Genomic DNA, 19,402 nt, shown 5'->3' on the forward strand with positions numbered 1-19,402 from the left:
TACATCAAGGCTGTATATTGTCACCCTGCTCATTTAACTTATATGCAGAGTACATCATGAGAAACGCTGGGCTGGATGAAGCACAAGCTGGAATCAAGATTGCCAGGAGAAATATCAATAACCTCAGATATGCAGATGACACCACCCTTATGGCAGAAAGCGAAGAAGAACTAAAGAGCCTCTTGATGAAGGTGAAAGAGGAGAGTGAAAAAGTTGGCTTAAAATTCAACAGTCAGAAAACTAAGATCATGGCATCTGGTCCCATCACTTCATGACAAATAGATGGGAAAACAATGGAAACAGTGTTAGGCTTTATTTTGGGGGTCTCCAAAATCACTGCAGATGGTGATTGCAGCCATAAAATTAAAAGACGCTTGCTCCTTGGAAGAAAAGCTATGGCTAACCTAGACAGCATATTAAAAAGCAGAGACATTACTTTGCCAACAAAGATCCATCTCGTCAAGGCTATGGTTTTTCCAGTAGTCATGTATGGATGTGGGAATTGGACTGTAAAGAAAGCTGAGTGCTGAAGAATTGATGCTTTTGAACTGTGGTGTTGGAGAAGACTCTTGAGAGTCCCTTGGACAGCACAGAGATCCAACCAGTCCATCCTAAAGGAAATCAGTCCTGAATATTCATCAGAAGGACTGATGTTGAAGCTGAAATTCCAATACTTTGGCCACCTGATGCAAAGAACTGACTCATTTGAAAAGACCCTGATGCTGGGAAAGATTGAAGGCAGGAGGAAAAGGAGATGACAGAGAATGAGATGGTTGGGTGGCATCACTGACTCAATGGACATGAATTTGAGTGAACTCTGGAGTTGGTGATGGACAGGGAGGCCTGGCATGCTGCAGTCCATGGTGTTGCAAAGAGTCGGACATGACAGAGTGACTGAACTGAACTGAAACCATGTCCTAATGTATAGCACAGGTAACTATATTCAACATCCTGAGATAAATCATAATGGAAAGAAATATACAAAAGAATGTAAAATTTTTTAAATAAAAAGAGGAAGTGAGCTCTAATCCATCATCTACTTAACAGAAGAGAAGGAAGAATGCCTTTTGAAGGAACTAGAGATTATAATGATGTATCTACAGGCCAAGGAACTCCTGGGGCTACCAGAAGCTAGAATAGGAAAGGAAGGATTCTCCCCTGGAAGCTTCCAAGGGAGTATGGCCCTGCCAACACCTTGGTTTCAGCTTTATAGGCTCCAGAACTGAGAGAGAACACATTTTTATTGCTTTATGCCACCCAGTTTGTGATATTTTGTTATGACATCCCTAGGAAACTAACACAATATCAATAATGAAAAATTCTGTTGGGTTTGAAGGGCTAGGAGGATCACAGAATTTAGGTAACTAAATCTATTTATATTTTCTGCTGTTACCAAAGAGATTGAATTGTGAGCAAAATATATGATAATGTGCTTATATTATTAATGCATTTTAAAAGCTCTAATAATTCACTAAGAGAAAGACAAGTATCTCATTAGAAAATATTTAATTCATACACACACAAAAATGCACTGTGGCTATTAAGCACATGACAGCAGAGTCCAAATTACTACTGATTAAACAAATGCAAATTAAAACCTAGGTTCCTTTTCACCATCCAATAAACAAATATTGGTAATGCCCAGAATTAGCGGTAATTTGAGAGAAAGAGCACTCTATTTCACTGCTGAAAGCAGAACAAGTTGGTAAATTCATATATGGTATTTTGTCAAAGTTAAGAACATGAAGAAGGAATCTATTCTCTAGTCCAGCAAGTCCACATCCAAGAATTTATCTTTCAGAAATTCTCAGACAAGTACACAATGACTTTGGATAAAAACATTTCCCAGCATTCTTTGTAATAACCAGAAATTAGAAATAACTGAAAATTCCCTCTCAGTAGCAGACTGGTAAAATCACATCCTTACAATGGACTGTAATGAACCCTTGAAAAGGTAGATCAAAGTCTCTTGATAACCAGGTAGATCTATGACCTGCTGAGGAATGAAACAACGTGGTAATAAGACAGTGTTTCTTTAGTTATATTCAAGCTAAAATGTAAGTTTGTATATGCCTTGAAGACTGGGGGATGTACTCATGCCAAACCATTAGTAGTGACTTTATTTTTTACCTTGCAGTCATTTTTTTCTCTTGGATCTTGGGGAATTTGAGTTTCTATTAGTTGGATTTCTTAACTAGGGAAAAAAAATAAGTCATTCATTTTGTGAGGGAAAATGCAGTCTGCATGATAATCTTATCCTATAGCTTACCATAGAGCCTCATTAAAAGCTAAGAAAATTGTGTTTTTCAGAGGGAAGATAATCATGTGAAGTCAATAACTATCAAGCACTGGCATCAAAGTTGTTGTTGAAACTTCTTGGCATGAAGAAGACAATGTCAAAGCCTTCTGCCTTACCTGACCCCGCCTGACTGTTATCTGCTCTATGCTAAGACAGTCCCATCCATCTCCTAAAATGTCAATGCTTTGGGAGGGAGGCCTCCAGAGATGCTCTCTTCAATCACTAAGTGATGTCTTGCCCGACTGAGCTCTCAGCTCTGCAAACCTGTGCAGCCAGTGCAGCCATGCTGAACTCTCTAGCTCACATTTAAGGCTCCCCTTGGAGGTGCAAACTGTCTCATTTTTACTTCTCATGAATGTCAGATTTTTTTCTACACATTTGCTTATTAGTGTGGCTTAAATCTCACTGCCTACTGCTTTGGTAAGAATTTTCCTTTCTGGGGGCTGAGCTCTGAATCTGGGTTCATCATACACGTGTTTTTCTGACGTGGAGGATGTAATGGAGATGTAAACAGACCTACTAAGGAACACAAAATCCCTTTGCAGCATCTCAGCAGCACTTCTCTCTGTCCTCACAGCAAATGACCATCGAAGTTTTATACTCAGAGAATCAAACTCAGAATTTTTTTGATGACACTCAGAGTTAAAATGGGTGCCTAGCGTCACAGATGTACCCACCACTACCCCTATCATTTCCAGCCACAAGCAAGGTTTGTGGCTGAACAGCATCTCCCACCATCAGTCATATGACTCCAGCTATTAGGGACCAGTCTGGCCTCCAACCCAGCATCTTGCCTTTGCGTCATCACCAAGCACCTGTGCTACAAAACAACTGGTCTGTGACTGCAGAGGCCTTCCATTGGGGAAATCTCATGTCCACAAACCACTCCCAAACCCCTGACCTTTCTCCAACTCACGGTTCTGGAAACCAGAGAAGACCATTATTCATTTTGGAAGTACCTCCTTGCTGAGATAATCACTGTTCATGGTGACAGAGCACATTCTGCAGGTTTCACTGGGTAGATGGCTTTGACTCCTTTAATCTATGCAGATTGAGAGGAGTCTGAGATCTGAGAGATCCTGGTAGAAGTGCTGGACCATAAGCCAGCATTTTGGTGATAATCTATGTGAGAGTCTGAACCAGATGCTGCAGCAGGAGTTTGGATTAGGTGGGGCAGTAAAGAGAGCAGTTAAGTGACTTTGGTATTAGATCATTCCACATTCAAGCAATGGTTGTCTCTTGAAAAAACTATCTAATCTCTAAATTTCAACCCTCTCCTCTGGAAACTAAGAGGACAGTACTCCCTAATTTGCAGATGTGACTGTGCAGATTAAATGAAATAATGAAAATGAAGCATTAAGTAGAATGTCTGGCTCTCTACTATTGCTGTTGTTCAATAAACAGAAGCTGTCATTTCTCTGTTCCTTTTCAATGAAGGCTGAAGAATCTTGAGAAATAAAAATGAAAAGTTAATAGCATCATCCTTGGAGTGTGACCCTTCAGAGTATTTTCAATGATGGAAATCTTAACAAGTTTCTAAGTATGGTGTCTTCCAGGAAGGACTTCAAAGGAGAAATCATTTCTATTTTATGCCAACATCAGATACCAAAGAAATCTAAATAGCATCTTTCTCTGATGAGTTATTCCAATCAATACAAATTAGTCCCTGGGTTTTTCTGGGCCTAAGGCAAGTCAGATAAACTAGAATCAATTGACAAGGCTACTAACTTCTATTTACTTTTTTCCATCAGCTTTATTAAAAATCAATTTACATAAAATTCATCAATTTAAATATGCAAATTGATGAGTTTTGACAAATGTATGTATCCATGTATCAACCACCACAATCAAATATCAGTTTCATCATTCAAAAATTTCCTCTCATGCCTCTTTGTAGTTAATACCCTCCCACAGAAATGCTTCCTATGACTACAGTTTTGTCTTTTCTAAAAATTCATATAAATGGAAACATAATATGTGGTCTTTTGTGCCTGGCTTCTTTCATATGGCATAATGTTTTTGAGATTCATCTATATTGACTAGTACAATATAATTTAGGAAGGCTCACTTTCTGGACAGATTTGCTGCAGTTCACTCTAGAGCCAAAAAAATCTCTCTCTGCAAACCAGCTTTTCTCCTGTTAATTGATCATGTAACTAAGCAGGGCTACTTCTCAGCTCTCATCTGGTATGACTGTCTAGTTAAACCTCCAGCATATTTGAGATCCAATTAAATTGCACTTAAGGTTATGATTGGCTCAGCTTTGGTTAGGTGTCCACCACAAGGCCAAGCAGTTATGACCAGGGAGGCCCAGTCACGTGGTGAAAACATGGCTACAGGGATTTACCACTGCTCCACTGGAAACAAGGGCAACAGGCTAAGTTTCTCAAAGAGTTTGACCTTGAATGAAGACGTGTAGGTACAGGAACATTTTGGTCAAGTTTTCTGATTTTCTTGCTTGAATATTTCTCTGAATATTAAAAAATATACATAAAGAGATGCTATTGTATTCAAATATTGTACATAGCCTCATATAGAATCTAACTGGTAGGGTACAACTGCTGAATGCAAACATCACTGTGTATCATTCATTAGTAACTATCACAATAACATGGAACAGAGGCAGTTCAACCAAGCCAAGATAGTCTTCTTTACCTTTCACCCCACAAATGAACCCAGGTCATTTACTTCTCATTTAGCTAAGTATGCACTGACATTTAGCACAGGAAACATAAAAAATGATTTCTGGCTATGGGGGTGTGTTTCATGCAAACACTTTTTTTCAGCAGTTTCTGACTTCAAATAAGAACTCCAGACACTAGAAGGCACATTTAGTTCTTAATATATTAAAGAAAAAAGGATAGAAGTTATATCATTAACCTGAAAACATTTTCTAAAGAAACTTGCATCTGTACATTCTCAAGAAACAGGTGTCACAGCCTGAGAATTCTCCCCTGTCCCCCACCCTACTGAGGCCATATATTAAAGGGTCAAGTCCAGGCTTCTCAGCTGTAGTTCTAGGAACAGTGATTGGCCTTGTTTATTTTGCTTAAGGTTATTGCAGTATCAAGGGGCTTCCCAGGTGGCCCAGACAGGAAAGAATATTCCTGAAATGCAGGAGACCCAGTTTTGATCCCTGGGTCAGGAAGATCCCCTGCGGAAGGAAATGGCTACCCACTCCAGTATTCTTGCCTGGAGAATCTCATGGACAGAGGAGCCTGGAGGGCTACAGTCCATGGGGTCATAAGAGTCAGACATGACTGAGTGACTAACACTCACTCACTGTAGTATTAAGTTTTTCTTTACCAGTTGGTTCTACAAGAAAAGTTTTCCCAGGTAGCTTTTGGCATCTTCTGAAGCATTTGCAAGTTCTGATTTACTGAAGGGAAGTAGAAGTCCTGTAGTATGTATCAGAATCGGTGGTGGGGATTCCTCCTCTTCCTCAAGCTAGCTCATGTATTATTATTAGCTATTTGAATCTGAATTCTCAATCCTCTCATGTTCAGATTAGAATAAAAATGACTTGGAAAAGAGCCATGCATATTTGGTATCAGTTCTATAACTTTTTTCAATAGCTATGATCTTATAGAGTTCTTGGGTAAACTTACAAAAACAAACCCAACCTATCAGATTTTACGTAATGTTAGGAAATTATTGAGACCTTGATTCCCAAAGTGCCACAGGATCAAGGTTGAGAATGAGTCTCACATGGCTCAAAGGAATATATTACAAATCATGAGGTTTATATAAGTAACTCCTTCTCCTGCTGCAACACTTCACAATTCTCTTCCTGTTTCCTCCCCTTCCCATGTTCATAATAATCAGGGTTTTTATCTAGGAGAAATTAGCCTGGCTCTCCAAACTTTGCCTCTAATTTAGGGATGTTTATCTTGAGAGGTGCATGTTATTTCTTCCTTGGGAAATCTTGACATTTTAAGGCATCAGCTCAATATTTTGGTTTTAAGGTCTTCTCCCATGTTTAAAGCAGAAAATAAATGAAAATCAAGCAAATCACATAGGAAAAGAGAGTATCATTTTAAGATATGGAAGAGACTGCTTGATTCTATTTAATAGATCAGGAGCAAAAGTTTAACATTGATTAGTCTTGGATGGACAAAAGAAAGAAATATTAGGACAGCACTTACAACAGATCCCTTACTAAGCAAGGCCTCCAAGACAATAGCCTTGTTTCCACTTGAAGTCATCCTTACCACTTGGGATGCCATGAAGCCAAGGCTGAAAGCATCCAACTTACTTTTAAGACAATGTCCTTGTTCTTTCAATGTGATTATCAAACATGTATATGTCAGGAACCATGGGCAATCTTTGGAATTCAGAACTGACAGCAGACAATTGCTTCAGAGACAGAGTAATTAAGTCTCCTGTCTATATTTTTTCCTGGCTCAAACATTTAGGAAAAAAAATCACATTGCCTAATTAATCATGATAAAACAGTATTCAGGAAAAACTTTCATGTATCAACTTAGCTTTTTAAATTTTCTAAAACCCAAGAGTTCAAGTTCTTCAAATGTTTGTTACTGATGAATGACTGTTATCTTTCCTGTCCCTTGCTCTTCTTAGAAGGAAAATGGAGCAAGCAACCCAAATTAACATAAGATTTGTATAAGCAAAAACTACCACTACTCTCTTGCAAAATTCAGTAAAGGCTCATCATTTTTCTAGTGGCTCTTCCCTTTAAATTCAATCCTCTGTCTCTGCAAATCACAAGTGAAATATGCTGTTGATTCAAAACTAAAAGCTGTGCTCCCTTTTCCTCAAATTTCCTGGAACTCTCTTAAAATTTTAAGTTTATCTTAGTAAATATGTAGGGCATGTTTTGAATTCTTGGAATATTTTGTCTTCACCAAGTATGTCAATTGACTTAAGTCAATAGCTTGAAGTTACACAGTGGAATATAGAAACTGCAGAACAGAATTAAAGATTTCAGAATAATTGGACTAAATAATCAAAGGACTGATATTGTGACAACTAGAATTACTAGGATCTAAATGTATTCCGATTTTCAAAAAAATCATTTCAAACTTTCATGAGACAAGTGCAAAATACATCATGAAACCCTGCAGATCTAACATCCAGGAGTTCAGCTACTGATGGGCAACTCTCAAGGTCCATCCATGGTATGCATTAACTGATTATTTTGTAGGAAACCAAGTTTGAACCCAAGCTCTGAGGCTCATGTAGAGTTGAGGCATTTAGCTCGTCTAAATTAGCATTTAGTGAGCTGTTAGGACCCATTGCATCCATATCTCTATAATCCTTTTGGGTGTCCATCAAAAGCATACACAAATAATGTAGCATCACATGCTTTGCATGTTTGATAGTGGTCTGTGTTATGCTTTTACAGTTGGAAAGTCCACTTATTCACTTGTGCATCAAAAATTAGTATGAGTTAGTCATTGGGAATTCTGTAGTGAACAAATACAGGGAAAGTCCCTGTTCTCATGTACTTAAATCATATGGTAAAGATAGAAAGCAAACAAATGAGATAATTACAGACTGTAATCTGTGATTAAAAAAATAAGCTAGGTGATGTGTTACTAAGTCAATGTAGGAGGACAACCACACATAAATGGGTCAGGAAGGGCCTTCTCAGAAATTAACATCTGAGCCAAGACCTGAAGAAGAGAATTAGGGTGCCAGCCCCTAATTAATTATTAGCTTTTGCTGGAGAAAACTAAGTACCTATAGAAATAGATGATGCTATTCACCTATTCCAGGGGTACTTGAGTATCAAAAGCCATTTTGTGGAGAGAACAAGATGGCGGAGTAGTAGGTGGACGTGGAGTACATCTCTCTCCATGGATACATCAGGAATACACCTTCAGACACAGAAGTGCATGCAGAACACCAGCTGAGCATGGACAGGAATACCTGACTAGTGGAAAAGAATATATAGACCCATGCAAAAATCGGTAGGATGAAGGAACTAGGAGGTAAAACAGGTGTGTTAGTAGGACTGGACCTGCCCCTGGTGGGTGGGGGAACTGAAGCAGGGGTCTGATTCCCCACATCAGGGCAATTGTCTGAGTCAGAGGAGAAACATTTAAGGTTGAGAGGGAAACAGCTGATCTGTGACAGCCTAAATGAAATGAGAATCAGTCCTTGCCACAGCCATATATACCCTGGACAGGGACATAGATCCCTTGCAAGATGCAGCAGCTGGGAACTGGAGTTTAGGAATTGTGGAGCAATCTCAGGGCAAGGGCTGCTGTTGACTGCGGAAAGACAAATCCAGGGGATGTGAGGGAGGAGATTGTGGTGGGAAATGCCTGTGGAAGAAAGCCGGAAAGCCATGGAAGCAAGGCAATACTGCTGAGTCACGCATAGCGGGTAGAGCCATCACCATAGCCTCTCTCCCCCAACACGCCAGCATTGGTAGCTGAACAATAGAGAGGCTGGCCCGTCAAATGCCTGACGCACTGAACTACAGAGTAGGACCCCACCCAAAGTGCCCCTTTAAGTGCCTGACTTGCTGATCTACCGAGTAGGACCCCAGCCAGGGAGCCCCCCTCTATGTGCCTGAAACGGGGAACAACAGAGAAGGACCCCAGGCAAGGGAGCCCTCCGAGTGCCTGAACTGGTGGAGTTACAGAGAAAGACTGGCCAAAGAGGCCTTCTGATCACCAGCTACAAGCAGCTTGAAAAAAAAGACTCTGATAGGGCTATAACTCCTGTGGCAGAGGCAGTCCATGTCCCTGCACACTTGGCACTGTCAGGGTCCCCACAAGCCAAGCAGCTGTGCCACCTTCACATTCAACTCTCACTGGGGCAGAGCTCCCACAGGTAAAAAAAAGCCTTGAGTCTAGGCGTGCAGGGTCACTTCGGTAGTGTCTGACTCTGTAGGCTGTGGCCTGCCAGGCTTGTCTGTCAGGGAGCGGGATTCTCCAGGCAAGAATACTGGAGCATATTGGCCAATACTGGTTGCCATACCCTTTTAGAGCACTATATTTCCTGCTGCCCTAGCTGCCAACTCCCCTCAGTACCTGGTGCTGCCAGAACCCCTGCAACCCAAGCAGCTGCACCACCTGCACATCTGGCCCTCACAAGGGCAAACCCAAGTCCTGCAGGGCAGGTTTGGGAACAAACCCCAGTGGATGACCCACATGCAGAGGTGGAAATAAAACTACAGCTGAAACCCAGGGGCAGTAGACTAAGGAAGAAGACCCAAAACTTCCCCACCAGCTGTACAAGCTGCAGATTAAATCCACACGATCAACTAGGCAGACTCTGGGTATATGGAATACATAAAAGGTCATTGAAAGCTTCCACAGAAGAAAACGCACTCGTTCTGATAGCTGTGGACACTGGAGGCGAGAACACATTGGAGTAGGAACAGATTAGAATCTGAGCTGTCCCCACAGCAGGTCCAGAAATCAGCACAGTGTTGGAGGGTATTCTAGGGAGGTGAGGTGGACTGTGACTCCCAGAGAGGGAAAGGACTCTGACAGCAGCGATTCGAGAAAAACATTTATTATTCTTATGTTTTGACTTGTTCTGTAGATTCTGTTAGATTTCTTTTTCTTTTTTTCCCCCTTTTCCTGCCCTCTCTGTTTTAGTTGTTGATTTTATTGGCACTATGAAATCCAATTAAGCTTTTGAGCTGTTTTTCTCAGTCACATTTTTTTATTGTTGTTATAAACCTCTGACTCTATGTTGGACTTTTGCAGTTCTGGGGAATTTTCCTTTTTTGTTTCTTTTCTCTTTTTAAATTTAAATTTTTAATTTTTTTAAACCTATTATTATTTTTTCTAATTTATTCCTTTGTTTGCTTTTCCTACTGTTATTTTCCCCTTGCAGTTAATCTTTAATGTATATAAATCTTTTTATCTACCTCTATTAAACTGTGCATATCCATTCTTTCTTTTTATTCTTTCCTTTCCTCTCAACATATTTGTTTTATTTTCATTGCTTTATTCCCCACCTGGCACCTTGCTTTAGTTTTGTTTTCCAGTTTGTGCTTTAGTTAGTTTTGTTCTTAACTGGTGAATATAATTATGATTTCATTTGTTCACCAGATCTATTATACTTTAATTCTGTTTGTTTTGACTTTGCTTATGGGTATATATGTATATGTGTATATTCCATTATTTTAATTATTATTTTCCTGATTTTGTAACTGCCATTTGTCTGAAATTCATCTTTGGTTTCTTGATTTTGGATATTTGTTTTAATCTCACTTAATGCCATAACAAACCACTTGTGGAATCTTCATTCCTAACTAGAGATCAAGCCCTGAGCCTTTGGAGTGGGAACACTGACTACAAGACCCTAGACTAACCCCAGAGAACTAACCCTAGGGAGTATCAAATAGTGAGAACTCACACAAAGGTAACCACTGGGATACAAGACCTGGCATCACCCAACCACCACTAGCACCCTGTGCAGGACACCTCATCTAAACAACAAACAGAACAAAAATACAAGCCCAATCATCAGCAGACAGGATTACCACATCACTCAGCCTTACCCATCAGAGGACAAACAAACAAACAAACAAAAACTCAGCACAAATCTCACCCTATACTAAGCTTACACAAACCACTGGACCAACCTTGATAGGGCAGAAACCAGAAGGAAGAAAGAATTCAACCTTGAAGCCTGGGAAAAGGAGACCTCAAACACAATAAGCTAAAAAAAAAATAATGAAAAGGCAGAGAAACACTACACAAATTAAGGAACAAACTAGAAACACAGAAGTCCAAATAAATTAAGAGGAAATAGGCAAACTATCTAAAAAAGAATTCAGAATAATTATAGTAAAAATGATCAAAAACCTTGAAAACAAAATGAAGAAAATGCAAGAATCAATTACAAAGACCTAGAAGAATTAAAGAATAAACATACAGAGACAGACAACACAATTACTGAAATTAAAAATACTCTAGAAGGAATCAATAGCAGAATATCTGAAGCAGAAGAACAAATCAGTGAGCTGGAAGATAAAATGGTGCAAATAATTTCTGAAGAGCAGAATAAAGTAAAAAGAATGAAAAGAACTGAGGATAGTCTCAGAGACCTCTTGGACAATATTAAACATATCAACATTCGAATTATAGGTGTCCTAGAAGAAGAAGAGAAAAAGAAAGGTTATGAGAAAATTTTTGAAGAGATTATAGTTGAAAATTTCCCCAACATGGAAAAGGAAATAGTCAATCAAGTCCAAGAGGCACAAAGAGTCCCATACAGCATAAACCCAAGGAGAAACACACCAAGACACATACTAATCAAACTAACAAAGACTAAACACAAAGAAAGAATATTAAAAGCAGAAAGGGAGAGGCAACAAGTAACATACAAGGGAAACCCCATACGCTTAACAGCTGACCTTTCAGCAGAAACTCTGCAGGCCAGAAGGGATGGGCAGGATATACTTAAAGTATTGAAAGGGAAAAATCTACAACCAAGATTACTGTACCCAGCAAGGATCTCATTCAAAATTGATGGAGAAATCAAAAGCTTTTCAGAAAAGGAAAAGTTAAGAGAATTCAGTACCAACAAACCAGCTTTACAACAAACGTTAAAGGGAATTATATAGTCAAAATATACAACAGAAGAAAAAGGATCTACAAAATCAACCCCAAACAATTAAGAAAATGGCAATAGGAACATATATATCAATAATTATTTTAAATGTAAGTGGATTAAATGCTCCAACCAAAAGACACAGATTGGCTGAATAGATATAAAAACAAGACCCATATATATGCTATCTACAAAGAAACCCACTTTAGACCTCAAGACACCTACAGATCAAAAGTGAGAGAATGGAAAAGTATAGTCCATGCAAATGGGAAGCAAAAGAGGGCTGAGGTGGAGTAGCAATGCTCATATCAGACAAAATAGACCTTAAAATAAAGATTACAAGAGATAAATCGGGAAAGGACTATGTCAAGGCTGTATATTGTCACCCTGCTTATTTAACTTATATGCAGAGTATATCATGAGAAATGCTGGGCTGGATGAAGCACAAGCTGGAATCAAGATTGCTAGGGGAAATATCAATAACCTCAGATATGCAGATGACATCCTTATGGCAGAAAGCAAAAAAGAACTAAAGAGCCTCTTGATGAAAGTGAAAGAGGAGAGGGAAAAAGTTGTCTTAAAGCTCAACATTCAGAAAACTAAGATCATGGCATCCAGTCCCATCACTTCATGGCAAATAGGTGGGCAAACAGTGGAAACAGTGACAGACTTTATTTTTTCAGGCTCCAAAATCACTGTACATGGTGACTGCAGCCATGAAATTAAAAGACACTTGCTCCTTAGAAGAAAAGTTATGACCAACCTAGACAGCATATTAAAAAGCAGAGACATTACATTGCCAACAAAGGTCTGTCTAGTAAAAAGCTCTGGTTTTTCCAATAGTCATGTAAAGATGTGAGAGTCGGACTATAAAGAAAGCAGAGTGCTGAAGAATTGATGCTTTAGAAGTGTGGCATTGGAGAAGACTCTTGAGAGTCCCATGGACTGCAAGGAGATCCAACCAGTCCATCTTAAAGGAAATCAGTCCTGAATATTCATTGGAAAGACTGATGCTGAAGTTGAAACTCCAATACTTAGGCTACCTGATGCAAAAAGCTGACTCATTTGAAAAGACCCTGATGCTGGGAAAGATTGAAGGCAGGAGGAGAAAAGGACGACAGAGGATGAGATGGTGGATGGCATCACTGATTCTATGGACATGTGTTTGAGTCAACTCTGGAGTTGGTGATGGACAGGGAGGCCTGGCGTGCTGCGGTTCATGGGGTCGCAAAGAGTCGGACACGACTGAGCGACTGAACTGAATTGAAACTATGGTGGAGGTAATGAAGACAATGGCAACCTCCTTCAAAATGTCCCAAGCATGCACTGCTACACTCACTGCTATTGGAGTGGCTATGAGGAGATACCCCACGTTCAAGGGCAGAGAAGCCCCAGCAAGATGGTAGGTGCTGGAGCGGCAGCTGTGCAGTGCTGCAGCAACTTTGAGGAGATACCCCACTGCTGCTGCTGCTGCTGCTAAGTCTCTTCAGTCGTGTCCGACTCTGTGTGACCCCATAGGCGGCAGCCCACCAGGCTCCACCGTCCCTGGGATTCTCTAGGCAAGAACACTGGAGTGGGTTGCCATTTCCTTCTCCAATGCATGAAAGTGAAAAGTGAAAGTGAAGTCACCCAGTCGTGTCCGACTCTTAGCGACCCCATGGACTGCAACCTACCAGGCTCCTCTATCCATGGGATTTTCCAGGCAAGAAGACTGGAGTGGGGTGCCATTGCCTTCTCCGAGATACCCCACATCCAAGGGCAAAGAAGAAGCCTGAGCAAGACAGTAGGAGGGGCAGAATCACGTTTAGAATCAAACCTCATACCCGCCAGAGACACTCCAAGGGCTCAAACAAACCTTGCACACCAGGACCCAGGGACACCACAGAGACTGAGACAGAACTGTGTTTGAGTGTCTCCTGCAGAGTTACAGGTCAGCAGTGGCCTGTCACAGGGGCAGGGGCTTTGGGTACAGCTGACCTGGGTATGGCATAAGCCCTCTTGGAGGAGGCCTCCATTAACCCCACCATAGAGCTGTGAGAATTTACAAAGGACTGGGGAAACAGCCTCTTGGAGGGCACAAACAGAACTTGTGTGCACCAGGACCCAGGAGAAAAGAGCAGTGACCCCACAAGAGACTGACCCAGACTTGTCTGTGTGTATCCAGGAGTCTCCAGTGGAGGCATGGGTCAGCAGTGGGCTGCTGCAGGGTTGGGGGCACTGAGTGTAGCAGTGCATGCATGGTATGTTTTGAAGGAAGTCGCCATTTTCTTCATTACCTCCACCATAGTTTGGCCCAGTTAAATAAAAGAAATCAAAGGATATCTAAACAAAAGGAGAAGCATCCATGTTTGTGGATCAGAAAATAACATTGTTAAGTTGGTAATACTCCCCAAACTGATCTACAAAATCAAGATAATGTTCAGGAAAATCCCAACTGGCTCTGTTGTAGTAACTGATGATCTGATTCTCATATGGAAAGGCAAAGGTCCATAATAACTACAGCAATTTCAAAAAACAAAAACAAAGTTGGAGCACTCAACATTTCTCAATTTCAAAACTTAACTACAGAGCAGAAGTAAATGAAAAAGAAATGAAAGAGACAATAGTAAATAAAGGTCAATAAAACTAAAAGCTGGTTCTTTGAGAAGATAAACAAGATTGACAACCAATGGCCAGACTCATTAAGAAAAAAGGGAGGAGACTCAAATCAATAAAATTAGAAATTAAAATGGAGACGTTATAACAGAGAACACAGTAATACAAAGGTTCATAAGAGACTACTACAAGCAATGATTTGCTGACAAAATGAAACACTTGGAAGAAATGGACAAATTCTTAGAAAAGTATAACTTTCCAAAACTGAACCAGGAAGAAATAGAAAATATGAACAGACCAATCACAAACACAGAAATCGAAACTGTAATAAAAAATCTTCCAACAAAAAAAAAGTCCAGGGCCAGATGGCTTCACAGATGAATTCTACCAAAAATTAGGGAAGAACTAACACCTATTCTGCTCAAACTCTCCCAGAAAATATTAATAGCAGAGGAAGGAAAACTCCTGAACTCACTCTACAAGGCTACCACTACCCTGATACCAAAACCAGACAAAGATGCCACAAAAAAAGAAAATTACACATCAATATCACTGATGAACATAGATGCCAAAATACTCAATAAAATTGTGGCAAACAGAATCCAACAACATATATAAATAGTCACACATCATGATCAAGCAGGCTTTATCCTAAAGATGGAAGGATTCTTCAATATAAACAAATAAATCAATGTGATACACCATATTAACAAATTGAAAGATAAAAACTATATGATCATCTCAGTAGATGCAGAGGAAGCTTTCAACAAAATTCAGCACTCATTTATGATAAAAAATTCTCCAAAAAGTAGGTATGGAAGGAGTATACCCTGACATAATAAAGGCCATATATGACAACTCCACAGCAAACACTACTGTCAATGGAGAAGCATTTCCTCTAAGGTCAGGAACAAGACCAAGGCGCCCACTACCACCACTATTAATGAACATAGTTTTGAAAGTCCTCATCATACACAGCAATCAGAGAAGAAAAAGAAATAAAAGGAATCCAGACTGGAAAAGAAGTAAAATTCTCACTGTTTGCAGATGACATAATACTATAGATAGAAAACCCTAAAAACACCACCAGAAAATTACTAGCTCTAATAAATGAATATAGTAAATTCACAGGATATAAAATTAATACACAGAAATCCCTTGCATTCCTATACATTAACAATGAAAATTCAGAAAGAGAAATTAAGGAAACAATCCCATTCACCATTGCCACAAAAAGAATAAAATACCTACAAACAAACATACCTAAATAGACAAAAGACCTGTATGCTGAAAACTGTAAGACACTGATGAAAAAAATCAAAGATGACACAGACAGATGGAGAAATATTCCATGTTCTTGAATTGGAATAATCAATATTGTGAAAATAACTATACTATCCAAAACAATCTACAGATTCAATGCAACCCTATCAAAATACCGATGGCAATTTTCATAGAACAAGAACAAACAATTTCACAATTTGTACGGAAACACAAAAGACCTCAAATAGCCAAAGCAATCTTGAGAAAGAAGAATGGAGCTGGAGAACTCAACCTTCCTGACTTCACACTATACTACAAAGCCACAGTCATCGAGACAGTATGGTACTAGCACAAAAACAGAAACATAGACCAGTGGAACAAAATAGAAAGCCCAGGGATAAACACAAGGATCTATGGGCATTTTATCTTTGACAAAGGAGTCAAGAACATACAGTGGAGAAAAGACACCCTCTTCAACTAGTGGTGCTGGAAAAACTGGACAACACATGTAAAAGAATGAAACTAGAATACCTCCTAACACCATACACAAAAATAAACTCAAAGTGGATTAAAGACTTAAATGTAAGGCCAGAAACTATAAAGCTCCTAGAGGACAACATAGGCAGGACACTCATTGACATAAATCACAGCAAGATCCTCTATGACCCACCTCCTAGAGTAATGGCAATAAAAACAAAAATAAACATGTGGGACCTAATTAAACTTAAAAGTTTTAACACAGCAAAGGAAACTATAAACAAGGTCAGAAGACAGTCCTCAGAATGGGAGAAAATAATAGCAAATGAAACAACTGACAAAGGATTAATCTCCAAAATATACAAGCAGTTCATACAGTTCAATACCAGGAAAACAAACAACCCAATCAAAAAGTGGACAGAAGACCTAAACAGACATTTCTCCAAAGAATACATATGGATGGCTAACAAACACATGAAATGATGCTTAACATCACACATTATTAGAGAAATGCAAATCAAAACTACAGTGAGGTATCATCTCATGCAGGTCAGAATGGCCATCATCAAAAAATCTACAAGCAATAAATTCTGGAGAGGGTGTGGAGAAAAGGGAACCTTCTTGCACTGTTGGTGGGAATGTAAATTGATACAGTTGCTATGGAGAACAGTATGCAGATTCCTTAAAAATCTAGGAATAAAACTAGCACATGACCCAACAATCCCACTACTGAGCATGTACCCTGAGGAAACCATAATTGAAAAAGACAGATGTACCCCAGTGTTCATTGTAGCACTATTTATAGTTTATAATAGCCAAGACATGGAAGCAACCTAAATGTGCATCAACAGATGAATGAATAAAAAAGTTGTGGTACATATATACAATGGAATATTACTTAGCCATAAAAAGGAATGCATTTAAGTCAGTTCTAACGAGGTGGATGAACCTAGAGCCTATTATAAAGAATGAAGTAAGTCATAAAGAGAAAAATAAATATTATATATTAACACATACATATGGAATCTAGAAAGATGGTACTGATGAACCTATTTGAAGGGCAGTAATGTAGATGGCATACATAGAGAACAGACTTGTAGACACAGTGGAGGAAGGAGAGGGAGGGACAAATTGAAAGAGTAATATTGAAACATACATGTTACCATATATAAAATAGATAGTCAGTGGGAATTTGCTGTATGATACGGGGAGCTCAAACCCAGTGCTCTGTAGCAACCTAGAGGGCTGGGATGAGGTGGGAGGGAGGTTTAAGAGGGAGGGGACATATGTATTCCTATGACTGATTTATACTGATGCTTGTCAGAAACTAATACAATATTGTAAAGCAATTATCTTCCAATTAAAAATACAATAAAAAATAAAAATTTAGTAGAATTCACATGCAAAAAAAACTTAACTACAAAAGTACAGTAATCAATACCATGTGATACTGACATAAGAATAGACATATAGATCAATAGGCTAGAATTGAGTCCAATTTACAAATGAGTAAAGGATCAGAATAGACATTTCTCTAAAGAAAATGTGAAATATCAATAAGCATGTGAAAAGATGCTCAGCATTTTTAGCCATCCAGGAAATGTAAATCAAACTCTCAATTAAATGCCACTTCCTACCCACTGGGACAGTTATATTAAAAAAGAGAATAATGAACATTGGTGAGGATGTGGAGAAACTGAAACCCTCATACACTACTGGTGAAAATGTAAAATGGCACAGCTGCTTTGGAAAACAGCCTGGTGGTTCCTCAAAAGATCAAGCATCGAATTACTACATGTGTGTGTCAGTCACTCAGTCGGGTCCGACTCTTTGTGACCCCATGGACAGGAGCCTGCCAGGCTCCTCTGTCCATGGAATTCTGATCCAGCAATTCCACTCTTAGATATATATATAAGAGAAATAAAAACTATGTCCAGATAAAAACTGGTATGAAATATTCATAGAAGCATTATTTACAACAAGCAAAAATTAGAAACAACACAAAATTCACCAGTTGATGAATGGATTAAAATGTAGTTTACAATTGAATATTATTCAGCAATAGAAAGAATAAAGTATTATTATGCTATAGCATGGGTGAATCTTGAAACCACTGTGCAAAGTTTATGTGAAAGAAGCCAGTCACAAGGGTCACAAAGGGCATGTATTGTATGATTTCACTGATATTAAATGTGCAGATTTGGCAAATCTATAGAGACAGAGAGTAGATAAGTAGTTACCCAGGCTAGGGGCAGGGTGTGGTAGGGAGGAAGGGGGGAGTGACTGTTCATGGTTATGGGGTTTCTTTTTGATGTGATGAAAATGAACTAAAATTGATTGTGATGATGGTTACATAACTCTGTCACTATACTAATAAAGTATACACTTTAAACGGATGAATTGTATGGCATGTAAATTATATCTCAATAAAACTTTTATATTAAAAAAAAGTAAATAAAAAAGAATGTGTAGGGCTTCCCTGGTGGCTCAGTGGTAAAGAGTCTGCCTGCCAATACAGGAGATACAAGTTTCATCCCTGACTCAGTAGGACACCACATGCTGCAGACAAGTAAGCCAGTGAACCACAACTATTGAGCCTGTGCTCTGGAGCCTGGGAGCCACAACTACTGAGCCCATGTGCCGCAGCTACTGAAGCCTGTACACCCTAGAGCCCGTGCTCCGTAACAAGTGCAGTCACCACAGTGAAAAGCCCATACACCACCCCTAGAGAGCAGACCCTGCTCTTTGCAACTAGAGAAAATGCCCACACAGCAATGAAGACCCAGCACAGCCAAAAATAAAAACAAAATTATATATAAAAAGAGAATGTCTCTATGTGTATAACTGAGTCACTTTGCTGTAGAGCAGAGATTGGCACAACATTGTAAATCATCTATACTTCAATGAAAAACAAAAATTTAAAAATAAATAAATAAATGTAAATCAGAGATAATATCAGGAAATATCAATGCTCCTATCATTTTCTGAACTTTAAGATCAGAAGAGTTAACAACAATTTATTATTCAACTTACCTATTTTGCTTTCATATGTGACCTCTTTGGAATGACACTAGATGAAAATCTGTTCTGTTTACTGGCTTTAAGAAAAGGAGCATCCATCAAGTATCTCAGTAAACCACTCCAGTTCTGACAACAACTCCATGAACCAACAGTCTTCCCTAAGACTAACCTCACCTTAGATTTTTGGCTAAGATTTATTTCCCT

At 39.1% G+C, this 19,402-nt stretch overlaps 1 protein-coding gene across 3 annotated transcripts in view; it reads left to right on the top strand.

Annotated features, from left to right (window-relative positions):
• Positions 1-3,780, top strand: part of PIK3CG (phosphatidylinositol-4,5-bisphosphate 3-kinase catalytic subunit gamma) — a 43,464-nt gene extending 39,684 nt beyond the window's left edge. For all 3 annotated transcript variants that reach the window (XM_081535915.1, XM_081535917.1, XM_081535916.1), the window contains exon 11: positions 2,311-3,780. In XM_081535915.1, coding sequence (XP_081392041.1) covers positions 2,311-2,370 — 60 coding nt within the window. In that variant the 3' untranslated portion in view covers positions 2,371-3,780. The remainder of the gene's footprint in view (positions 1-2,310) is intronic.
• The last annotated feature ends 15,622 nt before the right edge of the window (positions 3,781-19,402 follow it).

This window comes from Giraffa tippelskirchi, chromosome 10, assembly GCF_054371585.1.
Source record: "Giraffa tippelskirchi isolate mGirTip1 chromosome 10, T2T-mGirTip1v1.2.pri, whole genome shotgun sequence".
Classification (NCBI taxonomy): Eukaryota; Metazoa; Chordata; class Mammalia; order Artiodactyla; family Giraffidae; genus Giraffa; species Giraffa tippelskirchi.